This window comes from Oryx dammah, unplaced genomic scaffold, assembly GCF_014754425.2.
Source record: "Oryx dammah isolate SB20612 unplaced genomic scaffold, SCBI_Odam_1.1 HiC_scaffold_20, whole genome shotgun sequence".
Lineage (NCBI taxonomy): Eukaryota > Metazoa > Chordata > Mammalia > Artiodactyla > Bovidae > Oryx > Oryx dammah.
Window position 1 is genome coordinate 30,042,529 of NW_024070204.1, and position 23,828 is coordinate 30,066,356.

Genomic DNA, 23,828 nt, shown 5'->3' on the forward strand with positions numbered 1-23,828 from the left:
CCCTTTATCTGTACTGTCAACAGAAACTTTCACTCAAACAGAGTTGAGTAGCTGCAACACTGTATATAGCTCACAAAGCCTAAAATATCAATATTTACTATCTGAACAAATGAGAAATACTGCCACACTACACTAAGGCTAAGTAAAACTTCATCAGAAAGAACACTAAGACCACTAAAATCAGAATACAAAAATACAAATAACATGCTTGCTCTGATTCAGGCACTTTCAAGATCATAGTTTATTTATTACTTCAGATAAAAAGATAGTATACATATTAGGGAATCCCTTAAAACTCAAGTCTAGAGTTATACACCATCTAGTACTTTTGCATTGAAGGTTAACCAAAAAAGTCTCTAAACACCTGAAAGCCCCACTAGTAACATGAACTATGGTAATAAAAAATTTAACATTTAATTTGTTCAATATATACTATTTACATTATGAAACCAATGGTGATCCAATAAACAGTGATAAAGAAATAGTAAAAATAAACTTTGAAAAGCAAAGGTTTATAGTCTTAGAATGTGCTAATTATCATAATTATATATAAAAATTAAAACACAGCAGAGCTTTCTGTTACAAAATTCTTAATCATCTGAGTTGTGGTCATTACTTGCTAACGATTTACATGCAACATCTGCTAGTACTGACATTTGATTGTTTTCCCCCAAGAAAGTGTGAGTAGATATTGAAGAGCAGACATTAATTTACCTGTGGACAGAAAAAGATAAAACTGTACTCGAGATTAGTACTGGTCACAAGCTTCTTCTCTATAGAAATGATAAAAATAAGACCAAAAAAAAAAAAAAAATCCAAAAAGGAGATACACAGGCAAAGAGTACCATGAATGGCACAGCTCAAAAAATGTTGGGACCAACTGAGCCATACATCTTTTCTCTCCTTAATGATGACAGGTCTATTTTGCCACCAAATTATAATGACTGTAGCAAGTAAGGGGCACCAGGTGTACAACCAATTAAATCCTGCAAAATACTAAGATGGGCAGGGGTGGCCAGAAGAAGGAACAATTTATATATACTTCAAACTATATACAGCATAACTGGAATGCAGCTCATCCCAAACTGGCTGTGTGAGACAACTGGACCTTTAAAATTATAACAAGTGTAATAATACAATAGATTTACATGGGAGGCAAAATCAAGGGGCACTTTATATTATTTACTGTGTATTTCAATTTAAAAATAATTTGCTAAGTATACATCTCAACTGAGGTCTATGTATAAAATGTCCCAATAGATACAGATATTTACCTTTGGTGAGTTAAAGGCCATTTTGTGACTTCTGTCTGAATTGCAGACAGAACATTAGATGGACACGCACATACGGGAAAAACTCAGCCTGAGGTAATCCAAAAGATGTGCAGGCAAGGAGACCGGTGCTACTTTGAAAGTCAAAGCACACCAGAAACCCGCCACGGGGAACAGTGAGGATGGCAACAAGGAATGGAATGCCAATATGGCAGTCAAACTTTTTTCAAAACAGAAAGAGGAAGGCCTCTCGTACCAGCAGAACCCTGCATACATACACAAAAGAATAAGCCACCCACCATTTCAGGAAACAAAAGCCAATTACAGTGTGGAAGTACAAACTGCAGAAACCCAGAAGTCCATAGAAGAAAAACGACTGGTTCCCGCGAGAGCAGGGGGACGCATGGTTCGGGGCAGGGTCACTTGGTGAAGGCGGCCACCACTGCCCACAGCACCTCGTTGGTCCCGGCCTTCAGACACTCCACCTCAGGGTCCAAGTCCAGGAGCTGCCGCACTCGCTTGGTGGCTACGTCATACTGCTCGTCCAGCAGGGGCGCGAACGCGTTCTCCAGGACGTCCGAGGCGTGGGCCAGGTAGAGGAGGGCCAGCAGGCGCTTGTCCATGCGGTGAGGGTCGTTCACCCACTTGTCGAGAACGGCTTCCTGCACCTTCTTGATGAGGCGCTGCTTGATGCTGTTGTTGGTGAGGGGGTGCGTCGTCATGTCAAAGAGGAGGAAGTTCTGTTTCTCCGTTGTCAGTACGCCCTTTTCCACCAGGTTTTTAGCTAATCGTTCCCGCACGTTTCTTAACTGATAATGCAATTTTAATGGATTCCATGTCTCACCTAAACAAAAGATTCCAGAAGTTAGAAAGGATAAGTATTAGCTGCTAATTTTATTAAATTCTGTATTATTAAAATGCACAGTAACATCTGACATTTTTTCCTCCAGAGAAACAGAAGAAAATCCAGTTGTTTTCTTGCTAACTAAACCGTGAACCCCTTGAGGGCCAAGGCCTTTGGTTTCTAAGCACCTGGCAAATGATTTTCAGGCAAAACAGTTACTCAAAAGACCGAACTGAAAGCAGTCTCCTAACCAGTTCCCCTAATGTGGAAATAAGCCAGATATTAAATTATGTTTGCCTTCTCTCTAGCTATTGTCAAAAAGCAGCCAATAGCAAACTATGAACTTTCTTTCCTATTAAACACCAATCTGCAACAAAGAGAGAAAAGAGTTAAAAAGTTTCCTGATGAATATGTCATTCCTGAAGCTGCTACATATACCTGGCCTATAAAGCTATGAAAGCTTGTTGCTGCTGCTGCTAAGTCGCTTCAGTCGTGTCCGACTCTGTGCGTCCCCATAGATGGCAGCCCACCAGGCTGCCCTGTCCCTGGGATTCTCCAGGCAAGAACACTGGAGTGGGTTGCCATTTCCGTCTCCAATGCATGAAACTGAAAAGTGAAAGTAAAGTCGATCAGTCGTGTCTGACTCTCAGTGACCCCCTGGACTGCAGCCTACCAGGCTCCTCCATCCATGGGATTTTCCAGGCAAGAATACTGAAGTGGGGCGGGGGGGTACCATTGCCTTCTCCGATGAAAGCTTGTTAGGAAAATGTTATTCTTTGATGACAAATAATATGAAACTAATTACAAGATGGACAAATCATTTTTATCATTTCAATCTTGCTATCTATGCACATTCCCTTTCAAGTCAGAAACACTAAAAATCAAATATTTTTCACTAAAACAATTTTTTTCTTTATAGAAGACTAGAAGGAAATACAATAAAATAATCTTAATTATCTTTGGGATTATATGTGACAAATTTTCTTTCTTGTATTTTCTGTATTTTTCAAATGAATCTCCAATGAACATTTAACTATTTGGGTAATTTGAAAAAATTACTATAGTAAGCTTCTAAATTGGGACACGGTAGAGATCAACCATAGGCACTTACTATTATATACAAAAGCTGTAAGACTGAAATTTTGTAATATTGAGAAAAAACACTGTATTACTGTCTACTACAGCAGTCATTAACTACTGGGTTGCCCAAAAAGTTCCTTTGGTTTAAGTGAAAATAAAGGACACGTTTTTCACATTTTCATTTTTACTAAGAACTTTACTGAACAACATATTCACCATTTTGTTCCACTACCGTCTGCCATTTTTCAGGCAACATCATAATTGCATCTTTCCAAATTTATCTTTTAGAGCAAAGAACTGTTCCAGGTCCCTCTTACAGTCTTCCAAGGAAATGAAATTTTTTCCGTTAAAAGAATTCTGTAAAGACCGAAATAAATGGAAATCTGAAGGTGCACTGTCTGGGGAATAAGGCGGACAAGTCAGAACTTGCCGGCCAAACTGTGACAGTTTCTGGCTGGTCATCAAAGAAACATGCTGTTATCCTGATGGAAGATTACACGTTTTCTGTTGACTAATTCCAGGTGCTTTTCGTCGGGTGCTGCTTTCAGTTACTGGTCTAACTGGGAACAGTACTTGTTGGAATGAATCCTTTGGTTTTCCAGAAGGAGCTCAAAACAGAGACCTCCCTTCCAACTCCACCATACATACATCATCACTTTCTTTGGAGACCAGCCTTGGTGTGGCTAGTGGTAGTTCATGTCACTTGCCCTTGATCTTCTGTTTCACATTACTGTACCACATCTACTTCTCATGACCCACGACAATTTATTTTAAAAGCAGAATGTTTTCCTTACATTTCAGTAGAGAATTGCATGCAAGGAAACAGTCAAGAAGTTTTTTTCACTTAACTTATGTGGAACCCAAACATCAAAACAATTAACATAACCAAGCAGGTACAAATTATTTTTAACACTTGATTTGGATACTCTGGGTATGTTGGCTATGTCCCATGTGGAATAACACTGACTGTTCTCAATTGATGTCTTGATTTGATCTCTATCAGCTTCAACTGGCCACCTGACTGTGGAGCATCGCCCAGCAGAAATTTCTAGGATGGAACTTTGCAAACCACTTCTGACACGTTCAGTCTCAGCATCTTCTCCAAACACTGCACAAACCTTTTTCAATCTAGCATCTTCTCCAAACACTGCACAAACCTTTTTCTTTGCATTTCAGTTTTTACCCTTTCTTGAAATAATAAAACATAACATGCCAAAAATGTTGCTTTCTTTCATCTTCACTATTAAAATGGCTAGACAAAAATTCAATTTTGATAAGTTTTTTTTAAGTGTTCACTGATATGACAGCTGTCATAATACAATCTAACAAAACTGTTTCAAATGAAGTTAAAGGCAACTAAGAGCTACTAGAGCCAGCTTAGAGGAAAAAAAGGAATGAATCTTTGGGCCACCCCAGTATACACAGCTATTATATTTAAATTAATTTAAAAATTCAGAATTCCCTTGTGGTCCAAAGGTTAGGACTCCATGCTTCCACTGCAGGGGGCCCAGGTTTGATCCCTGATTGGAGAGCTAATATCCTGCAAGCCATACAGCCAAATAAATAAGGAGGGAAAACAACTGTTCCTCATCTGCCCTAGCCACTTTCAAGTGCTATTAGCCAGCTTCAAGTACTCAATAGCCAAGTGGGGCAAGAGGCTACTGAATGGACAGCACAGAAAGAGAACATTTCCATCGTCACAGAAAGCTCCATACTAGTGTTCAAAGTCATTTTGCCATACTTAACACTAAAGAATATGGAGCTATGACTAAGTAATCAGTCTTGGACTTACCTTTTTACCTTTTGAGAGAAACCTAACTGAGCCTACTACTGCCCAAGCCTATCACCTAAAGGGACATCTCAGGCAGTAGGGCAGAAGATCTCAAGCAGAGCAAAGGAGTAACACTGTTAAAAAGGCAGAGATCTGAGTTGGAGGAAGCTAAGGCAACTGCAATATGCAAGGCAGTCCTAGGAAAGAGAGGACTATGCAAAGTAAGAGCTCTGGAAATCCATATGGTATTTTCACTTAGGTGTGATGAAAAAAGGTGGCACATGGGTTAAGATGACAAAGTCCACAAAGGGTAAAAATAAGGTGGGGGGGTCGGGGGGGCCAGGGGCACTACCATAAAGCTGTAGGGTGAACAATACCAAGAGTTCACAGAGGGCTAGGAAAAATCTGAGTCCCAACTGGCTTAAGTGGGAAGGTCTCACTGAACACCAGGACATTTAGAAAGAATTCCAAAAGGATCACATCTTCGTATTACGGCTAAACTAGGCCTTCAGTAAAGGCTGTTCCAGACCCAGCCTAACAAAGCTTACAACAAACTGGTCCACAAGTAACTGGCTAGCAAAACAAATTTCAACCGTCTTTAAAGACAAACAAAATTCAGCACACAACAACATGGCAGTCACAGTGTCCAGCATCTAATAAAAATTACTAGTCTTGTAAAGAAGCATTTTGTGACCCAAAACTAAGGGGTGGGGGGGAATCAATAGAAACAGTAAACCAGGGAGTTAGTTCCCTGGTGGTGGTTAAAACTCCATATTTCCACTGCAAGGGATGCAGATTCAATCTCTGATTGGGAAACTGGAATCTCAAAGCTTGGCCACAAAGAAAAATGCATACAGAGAGAAAACAAACTTTTCAAATAAAAAACCATGGCAAATCAGCTTCCACAAAAATAAAATAAAATAATCACTGCATTCAATTTTCTTGATAACTTCAAAAAATGAAAAGAGCTGAAATATATCTGAGGCCTTATTCGATTTTAAAACTTAACAGTACAAAAGAAAAATATAACTCAGTAATAAATGAAATTCTACTTGTTTTCAGTTTTTGGTATTAAATTAGCCCACACCTACATTTAATGTTAAAAAATCATTAACAAAAACAAAAGAGAGAAACCATGAACAGCAACTTGAGGAAGCACTATAGCACAGTAAAAAGGGTGTAAGAGCAAGTTCTGGAGCCAGACTACTTGGATCTAAATTCCAATTTGGTCATTTCCTCACTGTGCAACCCTGGGCAAAACTCTATTTCTCTGTATCCACTATGTAAAGCAACAAAAACAACTCTTTCCAGCTCATAAGGGTTATTATGAAGATTAAGTTAAAGATATATCGAGTTCTTAGAATAGAGACTGGTACAAGGTACGTTCTCAATAAACGTTAGCTATTATTTACCCGTGTGCAAGAATCAGCATTTTGGCAGCAAGAATTTATCCTATTAATAATGATCTAAAAAAATCATACGAGGTCCTGAGAATGCAGTATTAGTAAGACATACTTCTAACTCTAGAAATTTTAAATCAAGTGAAGGGAAAAAGATTCATAATATAATAGTACTGGCTAGAATAAGATGTAAATAAGGCCAAAAAAAACAATATGAACCAAGAGCCCAAAGAATAAGAAATTACCTGAGTTTGATGTTAAAGGGCACACAACTTTGCAAGGCTAGTCATGGTGTTCATTTTTCCCACTGTTGTACCAACCCACTATCTCCCCAGTAAATGCTTGCCTGCTCTACCTTTCATCAGAGTCTGTGTTTCATTTTTTTTCCTAATGTCACTGGCAGGTGGCAGGCAGCCTAAGACACTAGACAAGAATTGGCTAGGCTGTGTTTTCTGACATTCTTACATGACTTTTGGAAATTTAAGAAACATAAAATAATAACAGCCAAATTTACAAAAGCCCATAAAAAATTATAGTTCAAATCTAAGGTTAATTAACTATACTTATAATAATAATCTGTTGGTTATCAAAGAAGTACTATTCCCTGGCAACTCACTAGTCTATCAGGAGGGTAGTCGAGGTCTCAGATAACATCTTGGCCATCTATTCTCAAATAATGGGGGATGGGGGAGATTTTTAAGATTATTCTGAGAAACTCAACAGATTTTTTCTTTGCTGACCTAAAAAAAAAGAATCCCTCCAATGCTAGTATACAGTGACTTTTTCCCTCTCTTTGGAAATAAATGGGTATTAACTGTTTATAACATACTGTCTATGGTACAGAAGTCATGCTAAAAAAGTTTATCCACATCATATCCACAATTAACTCTTACACTGCAACCAACAGAACAAGTAGTGCTTACAAAGTTCATGTGACAGATTTCTCAAATCTAAAATATGTTAGCTTAGTTTAGTGTTGCTACTAAAAAAGAGAAGAACCTAAAATAATGTGTTCCATTTATGACTGGACCTTCTCACCAGCAATCATTTCTGCCTCAGAGGAAGTGACCAAAAAAAAAAAAGGACTCAGACATCATCTTTTGAAGGAATTCCCTAGAAAAGGGCAAATCTTGTGTTTTCACTCCAACAAAAATGTTATTCAGATCTCCTCAGATATATTTTTTAAATGAAATTCCATAAGCAGAAAGCTGAACGAGTATAGGTAACATGTAAATGTTGTTTAACACTACTTTGAGTACTCCAAAAGAGGTACAATAAAATAACTGAGTGGTCAAAGTGTCTTGGCACCCTGACATTGCTATCTTTTATTCTACTGGGCCTTTTGTTCAACTTTATTTTTTAATTTTTGTTTTAGTTGATTTACAATTCTGCCTTTTATTTTCAAATAACTAAATGAAGCTAAATACAGAGAATGAAGTTACCTCTGACATTAGCATATTCAAGACAACAGTATAAACTGGCATGAGAGGAGGCGAGCTGGATAGTGAAGAGAAGATATAGCAGAGGTTTAGTGCACTGTGTGTGCTCAGTCGTGTGACCCCCACGGGCTGTGGCCCGCCAGGCTCCTCTGTCCGTGGGAATTCTCCAAGCAAGAATACTGGAGTGGGTTGCCATGCCCTCCTCCTAGAAGATCTTCCCAACTCTGGGATTGAAGCCAGGTCTCCCGCATTGCAAGTGGATTCTTTACAGTCTGAGCCACCAGGGAAGCCCAAAGGTTTAACCTCCACTATCTACTAAAGATTTAGCTGCTTCATTTTAAGCAGATGTTCAACGTCTTTTAAATACACTGCAACAAACCCCCAATGAATGAATACTATTCAAAATTCTAGATTAAAAGATGTTACTATGATCTGTATTGTCATTCACCCTAAATTATTTACTATGTGAAAACTTTAATTAAATTATATAAGCATATTTTAAATGTATACATTTATAGCTCATTTTTTTAAAGAAGGAAACTGAGAAGTTTACACAGTTCTTAACGTTACTTATATCCCACTGCCCAACAATTACTTCAGTGAAAAAGACACACTGGCAGGCATCTAAATAATTTCACTATAAAAAACTTCCATCTTCCTTGACATCATATTATCAAAAAAAGCAGCTGTGTTCATAAATTTGGCACTCCAGTGACATCTTGTGACCAAACTGATCAATTACATGTTTAAGACTTCAGAAAGCAAACAAACTATTCTCAAAATGATAGCCTTTAAATAAACTTTTTAGTCTTTGCCTCCAATATATACAATAATTTTTTTATTAACAAGATATATAAGTAATATCTGAAAATTGGTAGTTTTAACAGGCATACATGTATACACCGCTGAGCACCGAAGAATTGATGATTTTGAACTGTGGTGCTGGGGAAGACTCTTGAGGAGTCCCTTGGACTGCTAGGAGATCAAACCAGTCAATCCTAAAGGAAATCAGTCCTGAATATTCATTGGAAGGACTGATGCTGAAGCTCCAATACTTTGGCCACCTGATGCGAAAAGCCATTTCATTTGAAAAGACCCTGATGCCAGGAAAGATTGAGGGCAGGAGGAGAAGGGGACAACAGAGGATGAGATGGTTGGATGGCATCACTGAATCAATGCACATGAGTTTGAGCAAACTCCAGGAGATAGTGAAGGACAGGAAAGCCTGGTGTGCTACAGTTCATGGGGATTCAAAGACTCAGACACAACTGAATGAATGAACAACAACAGTATGCACACCACAAACAATAGTAAGATGAATTACTGGATATTCAGCCTCCCACCCAAGGTAAAGAAGAAAGCTTTACTCCAGACTCCTTTCTTTATGCTGAAATTACAAGTCATTCCTATTATACATCAGGACTTTACATGCTTTTCTTGTATCTTTTCCATCTCAGAGGTAAACCATCAGACCAACATAGGTTAATCATTCTTTTTTCTTTACATACAATCTCACTCCCTATGCATATGTATCACTCAACAATACAGTACAATACATGGTTTTGAAAACCCAGAAATAAGAACAGACTTAGCTGTGTAAGGACAGGCCCACCAATTTTTACCAGGCCCTCTTCTTATCCTTCTGAACAGGAACACTTTCTTCTGTCTCATTTTTGCCCTTCAAAGGCCCAAACCAAGTCCCACTTTCTCCAGCTACTAAAGCTCCCAATGATTTATTTTCTCTGGGGTAATGCACTTATGGCAGAAAGCGAAGAACTAAGTCTCTTGATGAAAGTGAAAGAGGAGAGTGAAAAAGTTGGCTTAAAGCTCAACATTAAAAAAACTAAGATCATGGCATCTGGTCCCGTCACTTCATGGCAAACAGATGGGGAAACAATGGAAACAATGTCAGACTTTATTTTGGGGGGCTCCAAAATCACTGCAGATAGTGATTGCAGCCATGAAATTAAAAGATGCTTACTCCTTGGAAGTAAAGTTATGACCAACCTAGACAGCATATTAAAAAGCAGAGACATTACTTTGCCAACAAAGGTCCGTCTAGTCAAGGCTATGGTTTTTCCAGTAGTCATGTATGGATGTGAGAGTTGGACTATAAAGAAAGCTGAGTGCCGAAGAATTGATGCTTTTGAACTGTGGTGTTGGAAAAGACTCTTGAGAGTCCCTTGGACTGCAAGGAGATCCAACCAGTCCATCCTAAAGGAGATCAGTCCTGAGTGTTCATTGGAAGGACTGATGTTGAAGCTTAAACTCCAATACTTTCACCACCTGATGCGAAGAGCTGACTCATCTGAAAAGACCCTGATGCTGGGCAAGATTGAGAGCAGGAGGACAAGGGGACAACAGAGGATAAGATGGTTGGATGGCATCACTGACCTAATGGACATGAGTCTGAGTAAACTCCGGGAGTTGGTGATAGACAGGGAGGCCTGGTGTGCTGCAGTTCGCTGGGTCGCAAAGAGCAGGACATGACTGGGTGACTGAACTGAACTGAATGCATTTAAAGAACATCATACCATTAAACTCTAATCTGTAATTAGAAATATACAATTGTTGCCCAAATGGATTTTAAGACTTAGTATAGTAGCACTTCATTTTATGTTTTATAGTACTTACGTCAGTACTGCTGCAATAACTGGTGTTTGATACCACTTCTTATCTTGAAGCTACTAAAAAGTTTTACATCAACAAGCTAACCCACAGAACTGAACACTTAAAAATGGTTAAAATGTTGTTAGGTTGGATACAATTTTTTATTTTAAAAAATCAGCAATCACTATCAGTACTTTAACTAGGTGGGAAGAAGGTATGTTCTTAGTTTAAAAGAAATGTGCTTTTTCCCTCTTTCTCCCACTCCAGGTTCCTTTCTTTTATGCTAAAATTACTAATCATTCTTACTGTACATCAGGAACATGCAACCAAAGTACTACAGGTAATAGGATTTTAGCATTAACAGCCATACTAAACTTCACAGGATGCTGTTTAAAAACAATTTTTAAAGGCACTTTCTAAGGATTAGCCTTCTGGTTTACACCAGTTCCTAACTTAAATGGGCACTGTTTCATAACGTCATAATTATATTTACTACTTTTGAGAAAAAGTTATAGACTTGTGCCCTCCTTTCACTCCTTAATCAGATAAGAACAGTGTATACCAGCTCAAGTTGAAAACCATGTTCAATTATCATATAAATTGAGTACTGGATAAGCTACATGCATAAAACTTCACATGTGAAGTTTAAGAAGTATATAGTCACCTTAAATGGTAAGAGTCAACTCTTTGTAAGTCATGCTCCCTGAACAGCATGTGCGCATGACAAGGAAACCTGGTGGTCTAAGATATACTATTACACCACATCCCCATGTGATGTTAGCACATACAGTGTAAGATGAAGAGCTCGCTGATGGGGGGAGCGTCTGGAAACACCTTCACAGGGTTAAGCTGCACCAAAGTGGATATCAAAAACACTGATTTAAGGCAAGACCCACTATATACCATAAAAAGAACTTTAGCACTCTTACTTCCCAAAAAAGCTAATGACAACTTTAAGAAACGCTCTTTTTGGTCAGTTGAGAATCTAATTACAAATTCTAATTTGCACACCATACATAGTAATGGGCCAGCAATGGCAGTACAATACAAGCAGGACACAAAGACCGCTTAGGCCAGTGATCTCCAGAGAATGCAGAAATAATCTGTCAGGGTACAGTTAGAAGTTATTAACACTTCTATTTTCATCTAAAAAATCACATTTGCTGATTTTTAACATGTAGAGTTAATATTCATACCCTCACTGAGCCTCTGTCAATGGCTACGGTTTGCCAAACAGGTGGAAGGCTCACGCAAAGAGGACTGACAGTGTTCTGAGCACTGTGACACAGTCCTGGTAGTGCTGAGTAAACACCTAGTTTTAACAAACTTTCATCAAATGGGTAAAGTAATTTTAATTTAAGATTTCCTACAATTAAAAAATTGGAATTGAACACAACACCAACATCACAAGCACAAAGAAGGAAGAAGGGTCACATTAAAGTTTCTCTTACTCAATGAGGTAAAAAGAAAATTTATCAACAGATCTACCAGAGTGTGGGCCAAAATAACCTCTCAAAATTACCAAGACAACCTTGCGAAAATTTATGTTCTTTACCAAAAAGGAAGAATGAACTTTGCCAGAAGTGTAAAGTACTCATTTATTGCTCTATTAGCTAGGTTTGGAATATGTGTATTTATGTTTCAAAAAACATGCAAAACTCAATCTTTTACTGATACAAGAACATCTTCGAAATACAACTATTACTGTAGAAATTCCATTGATAAGTGAGAAAAATAACATTATGTTAATTACTAATCTCTGATAACCTCCAAATGTTTTTGAAAGGTACTCTAAATAGTAATATATTTGGACATGAAATGAGCATAAATATATATAGAAACTATGTTTTATATAATAGTAGAGAGGAAGAGCAAGATAACTCACGTCCTATACTCAAGGAGTTCACTATCTAGTAAGTTAGACAAATAAACAAGCAACTTTAAAGTAAATGTAGTCATCAGTGCTATCAACAGGTAGCTGTTCCTTCATATGGCTGTACTTCCTGTCTCCTTAAAGTTAGGGGAGGCCATGTGACTTGCTCTGGCCAATGCAGCCTGAATCACACATCTTTTCTGAGCAGAAATTTAAGAGCCCAGGTGATCCTGATACTTTTCTTCTCTCTACACTAGTGACTGACAATACTCCAGATGGTGGCAGCTCCATCTGCCTGGCTGCCAAAATGAGAACAAGTGGTCTGTGACTGATTTACAGCATGAGTGAGAAATGAGCTTCTGTTTTAAGCCACTGAGGTTTTAGGGTTGTTTGTTTCCACAGCTTAACCTAGCCTATCCAGAATAAGGTAGCATGAAATAATTTGACCAAGAATGACAGGAGCTCTAAGGAAGTATACATAATCTCAGTCACACCTGCTGTCTCATTAAAGGTGATAAAATTTTTAAAACCACAGTTTTCCTCATTTAGTGACTAATTCGCTCTCAAGTTTGTCTGCTGCTGCTGCTGCTAAGTCGCGTCAGTCATGTCCGACTCTGTGTGAGCCCACAGACGGCAGCCCAACAGGCTCCTCTGTCCCTGGGATTCTCCAGGCAAGAACACTGGAGTGGGTTGCCATTTCCTTCTCCAATGCATGGAAGTGAAAAGTGAAAGTGAAGTTGCTCAGTCGTGTTCGACTATTAGCGACCCTATGGACTGTAGCCTACCAGGCTCCTCCGTCCATGGGATTTGTCTACCACTAAACAAATTTGTGGCTATATTGTCCAAGTTCCTTTCAAAAAGATTTTAAATTTTTACAAAAATCTTTCCAAGAATTCAGTTTTCAGCTTATACACAGAAGCTTACCGCTAAGTAATTCAATCCAGTTCTGGACCGTTTCTGGAGGCTGAGTCTCCTTAACGTGCTTCAGAGCTTCATCAAGAAGAACATCTCCTGTTGGAGCATCTGACTTACAAATCACCTACAACGTAATCAGTAAGAATCACATGATCTATTTGATCTCTTTAGATTAAAAAAAAAATTATGTAAACATTTCACCATGCTTAAAGTTCCGAGTGTTCATGCAGTTATCAAAGTTCAGATTTTAAATTAATTCCATATTAAGAAAATCCTATATTTAACCTAACCAGATTAGCCAATCATAAATGAAAATATAACATAAACAAAAATGTGCCTTAATGAGTAAAGCAAAATGGTAGAAGACTTTATACTCATTGCAATTCCCTTCACTGCTAAACCTTGGGCTATCTGATACAGAAATTCATTTTTCAAACATTTATTAGTTACAGAAACAGACTCAATTACATATCAGAATTCGGTATATAATAAAGGTGACATTTCACATGACTGGAGCAATTAATTTTTCAACAGACATTACTAAAACAAGTGGCTAACAAATTAGAGGTAAAAAGGAAGACTTGGCTCCTCAGAGCTTACAATGCAATAAAAGATTTAAATATGAAATATAATTGAGAGAAAGAGCAAGTTTTCTCAAAACTGTGACAAGCAGCAGAAACCCTGAAAATACCAATAGGTTTGATTACATAAAAATTTTAAATACTACAAAACATTAAGTTAAGATGGATATAGAATCCACTTGAAGAACAGAACAATCCAAGGGACTTCCCTAGTGGTCCAGCAGTTAAGACTCTGTGCTTCCAATGCAGGGGACGTGGGTTCTGCCCCTGGTCAGGCAACTAAGACCCCACAGGCCGTGTGGTGCAAAAGAGTAGAAAAATCCAGAAGTAGGGGATGACAGAAGAAAACACTACACTGCTTTAGAGTTTTTAAAGCCTTCCATAACACTCTTGGCTAAACAAATCTATAGCTGAAATTCTGTAATATCAAAGCTTAACTTTTATATTATTGATACTTTGTTAGCTATTAAAATATTATGAAATTTAACAATATTATTTTTAAAATGGGAGTCTTCCTGAAAACTTGTCGTTGGCAGCATGTCCCTTCCTCTTTGATCAATCTTAGCACATTACTGACGGGGATTTCAGCAGAAACTGATCCCTGTGGCAAGCAATTTGTTGTGTAAGTGAATACTGAAACATTTCTCATCAGTAACGTTCAGGTACAAAAGACTAATGTATTAATATGTCTCTGGTCAATAATGAGCTATAAAAGGTTAAAGAAAATACAGTGTCTATTTCGGAGACAACATGACCCAATGGAAATATAATTAGAACCAGAAATACAAGCCACAAATCTATTTTTAAATTTTTTAGTAGTTATATTTAAAAAGAAAAATAAGTATAATTAATGTTAATATATTTGAATTAACCCACCATAGCCAAAATATTGACATGTAATTGAGATAATTTCACATTCTTATTTTTCCATAGTAAGTCTTCAAACAGCCATTGTGTTTTTATTTACAGCATGTCTCAATTTGCATGATCCACATTTCAAGTGTCTAGTTCACAGACATGTGGCTGGTGGCCACCATATTGGACAAAGCAGATATAGAACACTTTCATTATCATAGAGAGTTTGACTGGAAAGTGCTATTCTGGGCCATGCTTGTAGTAGGATGTCAGAATAAGAAAAAATAAAAAGCCCTGGGACAAAAAGTTGTATGTCTATATGCTGTGGTCATGCCACCACTTACTTTCCATTAACTCCCGAAATCGACTGCCATCTGGCCTCAACACACTGCATGCCCATCATTTTGAGACAGGTGTCAGGATTATAATAAACTGGGTACAGTTGGATATTTTTTCTTACGTCAGGGATCCATAATATTAATGTAACATTACTTGTACTTTCTATTACTACTAGTAATTAATGCATATATTTCACTGATAATTAAAAATTCCTACGGTTTTTGTCCCCCATAAATCTATGGTTGCACAGTAAAATGGAAATAAAAATTATATTCTGCTTTATGACAAATATCTAAAACAGTAATTTCAAAACTAATCTCATGCCAGTTCATTTGACTCTACTTTAAATGACTAAATTTAATATTCCATGAGGAATATTTTCTGCTATACCATGTCTACTGTGTATATAATTTTCAAAAATATATTCTTTCCCATAGGATTATTATTCTATCTAGTATATCAATCAAAAAATGTTCAGTTTTCACCCTAAAGCATTTTGGATTCCCATCATAACACAATGCATTATGAAAAAAAGAGTTTTGAAACACCCTACATCCCCCAAGAATCAATGACAGACGAAGAGAAATGGCCTTAAATATTTTAGACTGAAATGAAAGTTAAAAAGTCTAGAAACTAGTCAATAACACATGTATTAACACAGACTTTAACAATGGAGAGGAGGAGATCTGAAAAGTATTTGTATTCTGGCAAAAAGATCAATAGCCTATGGATAGTTAATCTGCACAGTATCACTTTTGAGTACTTATGTCAAGTCTTCCAAATCATGGTTTTCAGGAATAGCAAATAGAGTTTGGGAGTCTTATTGAATATGCAGGATGCAACGGCTGATGATCCTAACAATGAATCACATTAGTCATTATGTACAAAGGACCAAAAAATCAAAGATGCAAAAAAATATATATATACACAGAATCATGATTCAATAAAGATTTAACTTTAAAATCAACTTCTTTAACTTCCGAAAGCTCTTAGTAAAACAACATGGTTCTACTGTATAATACAGCAAACTTATTCAATATCCTGTGATAAGCCACAATGGAAAAGAATATAAAAAAGAACGTACAGGACCAGTTCCTCAGACCTACCCAAGAGGCTGTCTCCTGAGCTACAGTAAGGTCCTCAATAAAACTTAACTTGAAACTTAAAAAAAAAGAATGTATGTATACATATAACTGAATTACTTCATTATATAGCAGGAATCAGCACAGTGTAAATCAACTATACTTCAATAAAATAGAAAACTATTAGTAGAAACATTCTTCATCTTTAGGCAGCACAAACTCTTCAAAAAGGCTATGTTATATAGGTCCCCTCTTACCTTTCTTGTTAATAGACTTTTACGTCTCATTCCACAAGCCTCTAGCTGTAACCTTCCTCTCAACGCTAATTCAATCAACATACAGCCACGTAATCCAGATGATATACAGTCATTCCAAAACGATGTGTAACCCTATTTTAAAAAGAGAAAACAAAGTTAATTTACTTATTTCAAGAAAATAAGTATTTTTTTAGCCAAAGCTATTTCTCGTGCCTTTTACCTTTCATATCTTTCTCTGATTAAAATAAAAATACTGAAAAATACAAGTACTATACATTATTAAACTAGGATTTTCAAGAACTTACTGTCTTTTCACCACTTTCTTACAAGTAACTTTGGAAGTCACAAAGTTATGTGCTAATTAGGCCCTTTCAGACTTCAGGGTTCACCCATTCAGTTAACCTGAGATCACAGTGGTTTATAACATGGGCAAATGAAGAAGCTCAGGAAAAATAATCTAGTCCAGTGCGGCCTCATGCAGAATCAGAACATCATTCAATGCTGTTTAGGATGAAAACACAAGGTTAAATTTAGATGACTATATCAGAAAACTTAGGCATGGGGCCATGCCTAGTACTCTGAATAACAAACTGCAAAGCAATCAGATTCCGCCACCTCCCAAAACTCAACCCCAGGAGAAATTTAAGGGCAATAACCGAGGTGGATAAAAAGGCTGGACAAAATGAGACTGATAGACATCAAGGGATTTGGGAATACTCAAGTGAAAACGCACTCTGAGAGCTAACAACTGGGTCTGTCCAAATTACAAAGCCATGAAGAGTTGCCAACTACTAAAGTACTCAACTTCCCACGTGGCGCTAGTGATAAAGAATCTGCCTGCCAATGCAGGAGACCCAAGAGATGTGGGTTTGATCTGTGTTGGGAAGATTCCCTGGAGGAGGAAATGGTAACCCACTCCAGTATTCTTGCCTGGAGAATTCCAAGGACAGAGAGGAGCCTGGCAGGCTTCAGTGAGTACTCAACTCTGAAGAGAAATCAGCAGCTGTCACTAGTCCTGTTTAAGACTCAGAATAAGGTAACATACGATTTTGGTGGGCGGAAAACAGGTCAAAGAATCCTTTGAAGAAAGGAGGGCCTAGACTCAGGGTTCTGTTGCTCTCTTGGGGTCAGTCTTGGTGCTCCACCAGGCCACAGTGGGCAGCTTGTATTTAAGACAATGACTGACTACCATGGTCCACGGGACTTCACTTTTGACACAGGAACTTAAATGATGAAGCTACCCTTCTGAGAATGAAGGCTTTGAGAAAATTAGAGTTTAGACTAAGGGAGCCACAAGGAGATCAACATTAAGAAGCAGGTTTATGGGACTTTCCTGGTGATCCAGTGGATAACACGCCACACTCCCAATGCAGGAGCCCAGACTCAATCCTTGGTCAGGGAACTAAATTACAGATGCCAAAACTAAGACCCAATGCAGCCAAGTAAGTGTGTGTATATTTGGTTGTTTTTTTTTTTTTCAATTTGTTTAAAAATAAAGAAGCCGGACTTCCCTAGTGGTATAGTGGGTAAGAATCTGCCTTCCAATGCAGGGGACACAGGTTTGATCCCTGGTCCAGGAAGATTCCACATGCCACGGGAACTAAAGGCCACATGCCAAGAGCCTATGGGCCACAAGAAAAGCCACAATGAGAGGCCCGCACACCACAAAGATGAGTAGCCCCAGCTCATCACAACTAGAGAAAGCCTATGCAGTGATGAAGACCCAAAACTACCAAGTACTTTATAAATAAATAAACATTTTTAAAATTTTATATTAAAAAATAAAAAAGCAGATTTAAATGTGAGGCAGGGAAAGCAGATACTGTTTAGATTTGAGGGGATTCTTTTAAACTTAGTTTTAGGGATCTGGTTAAATTAAGATCACTAGAGATTAGCTAAGTAGTTAATAAGACCAGTAACTTACAGATGTTAGGTAAAATCCATGGCTTGTGTATCCATCCAATACAATTAAAGCTCTAGGAAGCCCAGAAATGGATTCACATGAAATCAAAGTTATAGCTATCTGGCTTCAACTGGCCTGGACATAAGATGGGAGTTCCCAGGTGAGCCTCTACGAAATATAAATAATAGAGTACACCTCATAAGACAGTGATGGATGAAATACAGGACCATGCCCTGTCTCTGCAGCCTGGAAATTTCTGATGAACAGTACTTATTAGAAATTTAGGGACTTCCTCGGCAGTCCAGTGTTTAAGAGTCTGCCTTCCAATGCAGAGGGTGTGCATTCAACGGCTGGTGGGGAACTAAGATCCCATGCCTCCAGGGCAACTAAGCCTGCAGGAGGCCAACGAAGACCCAATGCAGCCAAAAACAATACACAATAAAAATTAAAAGAATGATCAATTTCACCTTAGAAAAAAGGGAGAGGAGAGAATCTTACATTTCCTGCTGCTGCTGCTGCTGCTAGGTCACTTCAGTCATGTCCGACTCTGTGAGACCTCATACATGGCAGCCCACCAGGTTCCGCCGTCCCTAGGATTCTCCACTGGAGTGGGTTGCCATTTCCTTCTCCAATGCATGAAAGTGAAAAGTAAAAGTGAAGTCGCTCAGTCATGCCCGACTCTTAGCGACCCCATGGACTGCAGCCTACCAGGCTCCTCTGTCCATGGGATTTTCCAGGCAAGAGTACTGGAGTGGGTTGCCACTGCCTTCTCTAGCAGACAACAAAATACACCTCAACCTCAACTGCCCTGAGAATAAAAGTATACCCAGAGAAGTTAGCAAAATGGAGTATTTAACAGGACTTTAAAGATTTACATGTAGTGAATGGCTTTTGGGCATTAACATTAAAGACACATACTTAAACAGAATTGACTTCACATGGGAAAACAGACAAATGGACATGGACAGTTCTGCAGCGAAGCTTCCAGGACTCACACGCAATATTCCAAAGATCAGTGAAGCCACCAAACCATACCAAGCAGGCTGACGACGCCTGGCAAAATCCACATCATAAAAGTACGATCAAGAATCAAGCAAGTTGCTGGAAGCAGGAGAGAAGAGGGGAGTCGTCATTTAGTCGCCAAGTCATGTCTAACTCTTTTGCAACCGCACGGACTCTAGCCCCGCCAGTCTCTGTTCATGGGATTCTCCAGGCAAGAATACCGAAGTGGGTAACCATTCCCTCCTTCAGGGGATCTTCTTGACCCAGGGATCGAACCTGCGTCTCCTGCATCGGCTGGAGGGAAGCCCAGAGCTGAACAAAAATATTTTATGATATCACTGGATAAGACGGTGGCAATGCCATCCTTGAGAATTAAGTATATTAGAAGGAAAGCAGTACACTGGAAAGAGCCAAGTGAATTTGGTCATGACCTAGGCCAGCAAGATTCTGGAGTGAATCCATGTCATTTTTACACATACAAGCAAAACTACTGAAGCTGGGGCACCAGCTTAGACCCTGCCAAGTGCTAAAGAGCACTTCCATCTTTTAATCTCTAGTGCTAACCATACAACTACATTTTACTGATCTCCAAACATAAGTTTAGTATCTCTATGAGATGATGGAAGCTAACTAAACTTACTGTGGTAATCATTTCACCATACAGGCCTACCTCGGTTTGGTAGATATCAGATATCACAGAATTGTTTCCAGACCACAGGAACAAACAGAGCCAGTTATCACAAGAAGTGAGTCACACAAATGCTATGGTTTCCCAGTGCACATAAAAGTTAATATATATACTACACTATAGTTATAACCAAAAAAAAGAAAATGTATATACCTTAGTTTTAAAATTCCTTATTGCTAATTTTAAAACACCTTTAATTTGTAAAACATATGGTATCTGTGAAGCACAGTAAAGCAAAGCACAATAAAATAAGGTATGCCTGCATGTGTAAATTAAACCACGACACTGTACACCTTAAATTTATACAGTGATGTACGTCAATTATTTCTCAAAAAAACTGAGGGGGGGAGAAGTTGTATCTCTGGTATTGGGATGCATTTAAAAATAGATGGTATCTTGAAAGAAATACAGTATTACAGCTACTAAGTTAACCTAAACCCATGGAAGAGAGGACAGACATGGGGCACAGGCCTCACAGGTGCACAGCAGTGGGATGAAGAACTAGCGTCTAACTTGTCAGTTACTGGGAGCCTTAAAACTTGGTACAAGACTGGCTGACTGAACATCCAAATCTAGGCAGACCACCAATCTACCAGATTTCTCAGTGCGAAAGACTTCATCAGAGCAGGTAACAAACCACACCACCCCGGGGATTTGTCCTCAGATAAAACACTACTCCTGAAACAATTACAAGGACCTGTGGTCTAAACAGGATGGTTATATATTCAGGGCATGAATGTGTTTTTGCCCTAGTAAAAATCTTATACCATATCTGTCAAAAGGGCAGTTCAGTTCAGTTGCTCAGTCAGGTCCAACTCTTTGCAAGCCCATGAACCTCAGCACTCCAGGCCTCCCTGTCCATCACCAACTGCCGGAGTCCACCCAAACCCATGTCCACTGAGTCAGTGATGCCATCCAACCATGTCATCCTCTGTCATCCCCTTCTCTTCCTGCCTTCAATCTTTCCCAGCATAGGATCTTTTCAAATGAGTCAGTTCTTCACATCAGGCGGCCAAAGGATTGGAGTTTCAGCTTCAGCATCAGTCCTTCCAATGAATATTTAGGACTGATGTCCTTTAGGATGGACTGGTTGGATCTCCTTGCAGTCCAAAGGACTCTCAACAGTCTTCTCCAACACCACAATTCAAAAGCATCAATTTTTCAGCACTCAGCTTTCTTTATAGTCCACCTCTCACATCCATACATGACTACTGAAAAAACCACAGCTTTGACTACCCTAGCTTAATCCAAAAATAGGGTACTAGCACTCAAAGTTCAGGGCCACATGAAGGGAGAACCACTGGCCAGGCAATCAGCTTGGTGACAAAGCAGCAGCACTCCATTAGGAATACCAGCAGCCACAGGATCTTGCAGATGTCCCCTACTCACTGCAGAAGACTCAACTTCTGGGTCCTAGCGGAGGTTAGAGAACCACAAAAAAACACAACTATTTGGGGCCCTACAAGTTTAAGATTAGGATCAGAATCAGCTATTTCTAAAATATAAGAATGGAAGAGGCAGAGATATGCCAAGTAGCAGTGGATCACACACTACCCCCACAAGAATCCAGAGAAACAGGATTTCATTAGGCATAGGTCCAAAACAAGGGGAAACATTCAAGAACAGATGGTCCCAGGACGACCCTAATATGGCTGTCCTGGGGAGCTGAAATGCTAGAAAATCAAATCAGGCACATTTGAAAGTCATACCATGTGCAGCTCACAAGTGTGTTAGTCACTCAGTCATGTCCAGCTCTTTGCAACCCCATGGACTGTAGCCTGCCAGGCTCCTCTGTCCATGGAATTCTCCAGGCAAGAATACTGGAGTGGGTTGCCATTTTCTCCTCCAGGGGATCTTTCCAACTCAAGGATCGAACCCGGGTCTCCTGCATTGAAGGCAGCCAGGGAAGCCTAAGTCTTCAACAAAATCAAGACTAGAATACAAGACGCAGACAATCAGAAGACCCTGGAAGCTAATTCAAAGCACCTCTACTTGTCTTTTACCAAAATTTAATAACAACAACTAATGATAACCAGGTGGTGGAGACGTTCCCAACAGAATGTCAGCTAAATTGACTACAGAGTGCTCCCGTCAATCTTACGTTTTTGGTATCACTCAGTATCCAGGACTCAGACAAATGGCCAATCTTTAGGCAGACCTCACGAGAACCTTGTAACTTTAAGTGGGATATATGACCTTTATCATATAGTATGCCACTCAGAAGCAAGGAGCAGAACAGAAAGAATGAAGGCGCAGGAACAAATGAGGCAATGACACCAGGGACAAGCTCTCAGACACAATCCCTCCTTCAGTGGGCAGTTCCAAGATCTAAACGTAGGGGACAGAGCATACATCCAGAGAATACATGCAGTAATCTGACATCACTGCAGATCTAAGTAACAACCTCCAACACAACTTTTTCTCAGCAATGAGATAAAATTTACTTGGATCTTTATTTGCCTGATTCCCTTTTTCTTCTCAAGTGGCTCCACTTGGGAGGATTTCAAAAGGAAATGTTCACTGGGCCCCTAAATATGCTAACACTGAATTCTCATCATTCAACTTTTGAGTTCCAGAATATTTAACCAGAAGCCTTTTAGTGTTTAAGACTGGCCATTGTTAATACATGGACAAGGTACACACAACAGTTTTCATATTTTACGAGCATGTTTCTGTTTTTATCCACGAAGTATTTCCAAATGAAATGACTAAAAACAACTTACCTGTATATAATGTTTAATTCTGTTGTGATCACTGTTTCAGAAATGGCTTTCTACACAGACTTTCCTCAGCAAAAGACAATATCAGGTTTCCAAAAACATTTGGGATTTACTATAGGTGGCACTCACAGTAAAGAACCTGCCTGCCAATGCAGGAGACGAGACGACGGTTCAATCCCTGCATCGGAAGGATCCCTTGGAGGGCACGGCAACCCACTCCAGTATTCTCACCTGAGGAAACGCAGGGACATAGGAGCCTGGTGGGCTACAGGCCACAGCATCACAAAGTCAGACATGACTGAAGCGACTGAGCACGCACGCACCAAACTCACTCCGAAAGTTGTACTATTGAGACCACTCTTGGCTCACATCCACCTTTTAGAAAACTTGCCCTCTACAGATTTTACAGAAAGGGATGACTATTCTGCCAAATCTAATTGGACCAGGATGGGTACATTAAAGTTCTCCTCCCGGGAATCTGAACTTGGCACACAGAGGCTGCACCACTTAAGTGAGCATGGACAACAGAGATGTAACTGGTTATGTGGATTCAGAAGTCACTGGCCCTTCTTCACAAATGCAACCAGAGAATGATGACAAACAGAAAGGAATAGAAGAGAGAGATGCAGAAATGAGAGAACATGCAATGTAAGGCAGACCCAGACATACACACAGAGACACAGAGACAAGCATCCTAACAACAGAAGTGTGCCTGTATCTTTGGGTTGTACCTCTAAACCTTATTTCCATGAGACTGACCTGTATCTCCTTTCCTTAGGTTACTTGCAGAGATTTTTGTTCTTGTAAGCAGCTAACTTTTAGTAATGCCAAAAGGAATTTAATGAAATATTAAATCAGTGGTATCTGAAAAAGTTTGCGTATAGAAACTATAACTAAAAGATTCATCACAGGCTAAAAAAATATTATGCATGGCCAAGGAATTCAAATTTACATAAATGTAATCTTTAGTTGTTACTAGAACACCAGTAAGTGTGATTGTGGCAAGGGTAGTGGCTTACTGAAAACAAATAGCAGTCCCATCAACAAAACGAACCTATCTGTCAGACGGCAAATTAGGGCTTGTGATTATCAAGTGCCACATTCCAACTAGAAGCAAATGAAATCCTAACATCGTTAACCTTAAAAGATAGAAAATACACACACACTGAGAGACACATTAATAATTTACTTATACATC

General features: G+C 38.9%; 1 protein-coding gene across 1 annotated transcript in view; it reads right to left on the reverse strand.

The window, feature by feature from the left end:
- Window positions 1–223: 223 nt before the first annotated feature.
- The window catches only part of GOLPH3 (golgi phosphoprotein 3), a 45,601-nt gene continuing 21,996 nt past the window's right edge, over window positions 224–23,828 (reverse strand). Inside the window, exons 2-4 of the mRNA XM_040262282.1 lie at window positions 16,318–16,449; window positions 13,213–13,327; window positions 224–2,115 (exon numbers count right to left, since the gene is read on the reverse strand). Coding sequence (XP_040118216.1) covers window positions 1,691–2,115; window positions 13,213–13,327; window positions 16,318–16,449 — 672 coding nt within the window. The 3' untranslated portion in view covers window positions 224–1,690. The remainder of the gene's footprint in view (window positions 2,116–13,212; window positions 13,328–16,317; window positions 16,450–23,828) is intronic.